We start from the raw sequence: 7,358 nt of genomic DNA, 5'->3' as shown, positions 1-7,358 counted from the left end.
ACCTAAAGATTATTCTGTCGGAGAGTTCGTCTAGGTCAAACATGGCAGAAAGCAGTTGTCATAAAAAACATTCAGCACCCAGATCTTACATCATAAAGACAACGGAAAAACACACAGAAGAAATCAACGCTTTTTGAATAAGAGTTTCGATGAAGACATCTCTGGGTACTATGATACCGATGGAGACAATGAACTGCAAACTGTTGGAACAAACGAAATAGACAGTTATAGACCAACGTCTAGAGAACTTGTTGTGCCAGTCAAGACAACCAGAAGTGAACGAATTGTTAAAGTTCCTAGTAGACAGGGCCGGCCTTAGGCCACTGCAGCCTATGCGGTCGCAGTGGGCCCCGCGCTTTCATAGGACACGCGCTAATTCTAAGTGTACATTATTAAATTAAAACATTATAACGTATATAAAATAACAGGGTTTACGTGACCTCCTGATTTTCCAGGGCCTCCAGGAAATCTCATGAAAAGGCAAAATATACGATAAAGTCCTGAACCTTTTTTGAATTTATTCAAATCTCCTGAAGAATAGACGAAATTGACATTTTGGGGTGCCAATAAATAAAAAGTGGCATTGCGAGCTTTCATTTGATAAAAATTTATTGCAAAGACGAAAGTAGGCCTATTTTCTAATTTAAAAAAATAATATTGACATTATGCTCATCCCTACCCAGACTAGGCCCCGCGCGATCCGTTTTGCATAGGGCCCCGCAAATGGTAGATATCACTCTTAAGAACTTTAAAAGGAAGGGTGTGATAATAACTTCAAAAGGAAGGATGTGCTAATATTATATGATATTACGTTATTGTTTGTTGTTTATGTTTTGTACAAAAGCAAAAGGATTAGATGGAAATAAAAATAGAGTTTCCATTGGATTGAGGAAAGATGAATAGAGGGGTAATAACTCGAGTGTGAAGTTTAATTCTGAAATTATAGACACCAAACCCTAATAATGGACTATTCTTGCATTATTAAGAATAACTTTTGGATCTGTTATACTCGATTCTGTAAATTTTGCTTCAAGGTTAATTAGAGTAGCCATTTAGATCTATTATTAGTAAAGGTAACAAGATACCTGGAATTCGCTGTATATCATGCAGTTTTATTCCTGGCAACAAAGTTTAAAATGTAAAACTAACTTTAAAAAAAACTTTGATCTCTGTGGGAAAAAATATTTTTTAAATGTCAACAAAGTCAACGTACTGATAGACCTAGATCTAGGTTTAGTCTTTGTGATAAATTTTTAATCCATAAATGTTGAAAAAAAAGACACCCGTTGACACTATTTGTCAATCAAATATATTAATTTATGTATTTACAAATAAATTTCGGACACCCATTTGGGGGCGCCCCCACAGGTGGGGGCCCGGGGGGATTTTAAATTTCTCCCCCCCCCTCCCCCCCCTTAGTTACGCCACTGGCTAATAGTAATAGAATGTTATAAATTGTGTACTGTTGCTAATATAAATAAAATTAAATAATATGCTAACATTAACCTTTTCTATATTTTTTTTGTCTATTCAAATCTAGATCTTATCTATATTTTAAAATAATAGAAATATGGTCTAATGTTTTTGTTTCGTAAGCTAGCTTTTTGTTTTTTTATGTAAACTTAGCACGTGGATAAATATAAACAATTTTAAACCGGTTATGACGTCACAACGCATGAAAAATCAACAGTCTCAAAAAGGACAGAGACACCTACGCTGCTGAGTGTGTCCTCCACGACGTTAACAGGTTGGCAGGCTTCAAATCCAACGCTTTTAGGTCGCTTAGTGGCAGTATTTTCTTGTCTAGAAACAACTGCTCAGCGACCTAGATCTATCCGTCATTATGAGTGAAAACAAGGGAGTCACCGTGCCTGTTGTGATTGAACCAGGCGACAGCCTGGTGAGCACTGTCGTGGAGGATGTCTCGCATCATTTGGTTACATCTTCAGGGGGGAACGGCGACGAAGGTCCGACGCTAGGGTCGGAAGCTCCAGTTGTTATTATAGCCCCTTCTTTAAGAGTAGAGAAGTTAAAAGGCAGTGGTCACGATTCTAGCTTTTGTGTTAGCGAAGAAGAAGTCGGTGGGCATCATGATTATTCCGATGAAGGTGATGGTGATCACTCTGGCAACAACAGCAGCATTCCTGATTTGGCATTAGACTGTGATGCTTTGATTGATACACCGGATGAAGAATTACAGCAGAAAATAATATCTCTTGTTGAATATTATTTTTCAGATGAAAGTATTCTTAAAGATGCCTTTCTTCTCAAACATGTAAGAAGGAATCGATTTGGCTTTGTAAGTATCAAGTTGATTACTTCTTTTAAAAAAATGAAAACTCTTACAAAAGATTACAGAGTAGTAGCTTACAGTTTAAAAGCATCTGAAAAACTAGAACTTAATGAAGAATGTACTAAAGTGAGAAGAAAAGATCCATTGCCAGATTATGATGAAACTGTACCATCTAGAACTGTAGTTGCTCTTAATTTACCACTAGATAACCCAACCATGGAAAATATGGCTGAAATCTTTTCCAAGTGTGGATGTGTGAACAATTTTCGAATTTTAAGACCTGGTTGCTCAATTCCATCAGACCTGCATAAATTTGCATGTAAGCATCCTGAGTTAGGATCAACCATGTGTGCTGTTGTTGCATTTGAGAACTATGAGCAAGCTAAGAAAGCATGTGAAATTCTAACTAACAATGATGACTGGAGAAAGGGAATGCGTGTAGTTCCTCTCATGGTTCCTAAGAAAAAAGAAGATAAAGATAAAAAAGAGAAGAAAGAGAAGAAAAAGAATGACAAAGACGAGGAAAATTCTCCTGAGGAGCATTGTGCGGATGATAAAAAAAGACGTAGAAGAGGCGGGCGCAAAAAGAAGACACGGGTTGATGAATTGACTCATGATTCATCATGCTACAGCAGCGGATCAGAAGGTGACTCTCCATCAAAACCATATAACACTGTAACTAATAAATACAGAAGTGGTGATCATCTAAGCCCAAATATGACACCTCAAAGAGGTGGTCGCACAAGTCCAGCAGGGAGTCCACATAACAAGCGCAGAGGATACGGGAAATCTCCTCTTATTGATGCCAATACAAGTGTTAGTCCTAGGAGTAGTCCTGAAACAGTGCGCCGGGGTATTGATTCATCTGGTGGAGATAGCACTCCGTCAAGCCCATGGGTTCAAAGGCGCCTGAGGGTTGCCCAGGAAAAAATTTCTGGTGGGAGTCCACTGGGAAGCCCTCTTTTAGGAAGACGCAACCCTGATGGGACATTTGTTCATGGTTCCATCCCACGCATGTTAGATATGACAAACGTTTTGCGTCAGCCTAAAGGCCCCGATGACACCAAAGGATTTTACGGAGGTATTGGCAGAGGGAAACCTCGTAGCAGCACCATTGCTTAAAAGCTTTCAAGAAAGAACATTTTATAAATCAAAAATGTTTATAGAGCCTAAAGAAATGCTGTCTTTGATCTTGTCTAACTGATGAAAATGTTGTTTTTTTAATTTCTTCATCGTGAGTGGGAATTGCAATCTGTAAGTCGAAATAATCAGATTTGTAAATGTCTTCTTATTTGTTAGCATGGTTTTTATGTGTGATTAATTTTAGTAAAGATAAGTTTAAATATTGATGACTCAAAAAGAATAGCATCATATTAATGTTTTTTTTTCTTTGGTTTGTCAATGAATGGTTTAAAATTAAACTTTGATTTGTAGAGGCATTGTTTGGATTTAAGTTCTAATTTATTTTGTTCAAAGTTGAAAGTAATATTATAAATGTAGGAAATCCCTTAGCTGTGGATATTAAACATATAAGTTGTGTATTAAAATTTGGTAGTTCTTAAATTTGTTTGTAATCATTCCTTTTTAATTTTTTTTTTAAAAGTCATTTTATATTGTTTTAATTGCCTGTTTTTGTTGTACTATTACCAATTAAAAAGTCTTTTATCTTTTAAAAAGGAAATTAAGTTTAACCATAATTTTTGTTTTATTATTAATTAGCTTCTAAGGTTTGAAAAAAAAAAATTTAAGTGAAACTTTCAACTTTGTATACTAGCTGATGTTGGTTTTGAATAGAGAATACCGGTAGTGATAATTTATCTATAAAATGAAATGGGGAAAAAATATTTAATCCTGTTCTGATCAGTTACAAAAAGACTTCTTTTAATAAGATGGTAATTCGTCTTGAGTTTTTAAGAGATAAAAAAAAATTGGTGTAGAACATTAAGCATAGTATTTAGGTAATTGAGCAATTTAAAAGAATTTTTTGCTTCTTATTTTATGTTTTTTGTTGTTGTTGGTTTTTTTTTAAGGTTAAAGGTTTTATTTAAATGTTCTTTTTTGTTTTGGGATTAAGGTATTAGTATTTTTGTTTCTACGTTATACTTGTTACCGGTACCTGAATTGTGACAAGCCTAAAGTAGTATCAGTACATATTTATGTGACAAGAGTTCATTATAGAATCAATTGCTAGAGTCGAAGTGGATAGGCTATAACTAATCAACATTTTTGTTGAGCTTATAAAATACAAGTACTTTAAAATTATTTTCCATGTATTACTGAAATGAAATAGGTTAAACTTGTTAAAAGAATTTTTTAAAATTTCATTTTGTCAATACCGGTATGGTACTCCAATCTGTAAATGATAATCTCTCTATATATATCTTAAATCTTGTCTCTTTTGTCATTTGTTGTGTAAATTGGATTTCTCGACTTTATCCAGTTAAGTGCTTTTTTTTTTAAAATTTAATAATTTTTCTTTTGATATTTTCTAAGCTAAATTACCGTCTATAGTTTTTAAAAAATTTTAACTCACATCATAAAAATTGCTCTGTTGGTTGACTTTATCTCATGTTGGAAAAAAACTACCTGACACTGTGGTTTCCAAACATTAAGTCTATCTTGCTACCTTTTGCTGAAATAAGGCTTCCGTTCATAATCTTAAATCTCCATCTATTTTTTATTTACTTTATCATCTCCACTACTGATAGAATTATTCTTTTACTGCATGTGTATTTCAGTTAACAAACACTTGTATATGTATCATATTAAATAACTCAGATAGAATCTCTTATTAGTAAAGCATTTTATATAAATTGAATTCTACAGTTAAATTTTTTAAAAGTATTTATATACATATGTAATTATTGGAAAACTGAATCATTTTGCAGTAATTTTGATTATGCCTTTCTAACATTTGTTTTCAAATGCGTTGTTTTTTAATTATTTTATTGGCTGGTAGGTCAACTGTTCATTTTTTATGCATATATTATTATTGTTATTAATTATTATTATTATCCATTAAATCACTTTAAAAATAATACCCTTGAAATTGAAACAGGTAAATGATGATCTTGCTATTGTTTATCTGTGACTAAGTTCACAAATTTTTTTTTTAAAAGAAATCGATGCTCATTTAAAAAAAAAAAACAGACAAGTTGGTGTATTTTTGGTGTGTAAATAATCTTATTGTTCATATATATACATATATATATACATACAGGGCTTTTTTGTGACAGTACGCACTGGTACGGCTTACCAGCACCTTTTTTTGAAAAAATTATTAATTTTCGTGTATTTTAACCTATATTATTAATTTTTAGTAGTTAAAAATTAGGCAATCAACTACTGAGTATCGGCACCTTTTTTTTTTAACAAAAAAAAAAGCACTGTATACACACTATAAAGTAGAAAGTAAGTCGTATGTATGTATGTATCTTACGAATAAAAATCAAAACCGTTTGACCAATTTTGATAAAATTGGCATGAAAGTTCCTTGGGTACTAACTGGAACCGTGACGTATGTATAATAGCCCTAATACACACTTAAAACCCTTTAAAAAAAAGTTGCCCAACTCTATCAAAGTATTAGTATTTTATGGGTCTAGGCCATGTTTACATGAGAAAAGATCAAATCTAGATCTAATTTTAAGAACTACACTTTGCGCGGAGTTTTTTTACTTTTACACATGAAAATTACAAAATATAGTCTATTGATTTCATTATTTAATAAAATTAAGCTTCAAATTTGTCTTTCAAAAGCATTTTTACATAAATTCGTCCCTTATATCTGAGAAGCTAGAAGTCCTAACGTACTTTATAACCCCCCATTCATCTATCGAAGCCGACACCTAAGTCTAGACTCTAGACAGTCTATATCTAACTTTAATTCTAGATCTAATTCAAAGAGGAAAGATCTACTTTATACTTTAACACATTAACATACAAAATAAAGTCCATTCATTTCATATTTTAATCAAATTAACCTAAAGCATTTTTCATTCACTCATTCGCTATAGCTCCCATGTTGACATGCATTTTAATAGTGCCATTCATGTGTTGTGCACACCGCTATGTAAACACACCATGATTGGACAGGCTACATGAGGCTCTATATGGGGGATATTAAATATAACATACAATAATTAATAAGCTTCTTGAGCCATTAAATTCAACTTGTAATAGTAGGTCTACATCTATTATAATAGTATCTAGACTCTAGATCTAAATATATGTAGAACTAGAAGCAAATGTTTTAAATTCAGGCATTCACTTTCTTATAGCATTATTATTTTGTTTAATTTTTTCAAAACACTCTCAGTGACTATATCAACAATGATACGCAAATTAAGATCTGCGGCTAATATACATATGTCTAGTACCAGTATATAAATATATACATACATACATATATATATCCTTTAAAAACAAATTCGCATACGGACATGCAACATTTGCATCTTAATCTGTTAACTAAAGTAGTGGTGCCCAGTTGTTTTTTGTCATCCAAACTTATATGTTATATAATACAAACACTGGGACTTTCATTTTGGCCATGTTGAATCTATAAGTAGATATCATTAGCTAGTCTTAATTGTTAATGTTTTTAAGTGATATAATGTTCAGCCTAGTAAAATTAAGACTAAACTTAATTTTTTTAATTATATCATTTTCAGTGTAATATAAGAGGAATACCAGTAACAAATTAGCAGACTTCATTTGTGTTTCTTAAGCCAACTTTTTTTCTTTTTTTTTTTTTTCGTTTACTGGTATGGTCCTTGTTTTCTGTTCAACATCCGTGCTCAGCATTTTCTTAAATAGTACTTCTGATTGATTTGCTTTAAAATGTATCAAAAATATCTACAGGAAGATGAACATAAGCCTGGTCATGTTAAAGGCATTACTAATCTATTCTTTAAAAATTTCTAGAATATAAATTTTCTCTCATTAGAAATTACCAAATTATGTGTAAGTTACTAAGTAAGTAGATAAACAACACAAAAACAAAAATTATTAATGTTTTTTTTTACTAGAAAACTACAGAAAATCCTGCTCCAGATGAAATTAT

General features: G+C 32.2%; 1 protein-coding gene across 1 annotated transcript; it reads left to right on the top strand.

Annotated features, from left to right (window-relative positions):
* The first annotated feature begins 1,657 nt into the window (after positions 1–1,657).
* On the top strand, positions 1,658–4,746 carry LOC106068541 (la-related protein 6-like). Its single transcript, XM_013227940.2, has one exon. The coding sequence runs from the start codon at positions 1,844–1,846 to the stop codon at positions 3,413–3,415; it is 1,572 nt and encodes a 523-aa protein (XP_013083394.2). The 5' UTR covers positions 1,658–1,843; the 3' UTR covers positions 3,416–4,746.
* Positions 4,747–7,358: the final 2,612 nt, after the last annotated feature.

This window comes from Biomphalaria glabrata, chromosome 1 (assembly GCF_947242115.1).
Source record: "Biomphalaria glabrata chromosome 1, xgBioGlab47.1, whole genome shotgun sequence".
In the NCBI taxonomy this organism is placed as follows: domain Eukaryota; kingdom Metazoa; phylum Mollusca; class Gastropoda; family Planorbidae; genus Biomphalaria; species Biomphalaria glabrata.
The sequence above is the reverse complement of the archived record's forward strand: the minus strand, read 5'-3'. Positions and strand labels throughout refer to the sequence as shown.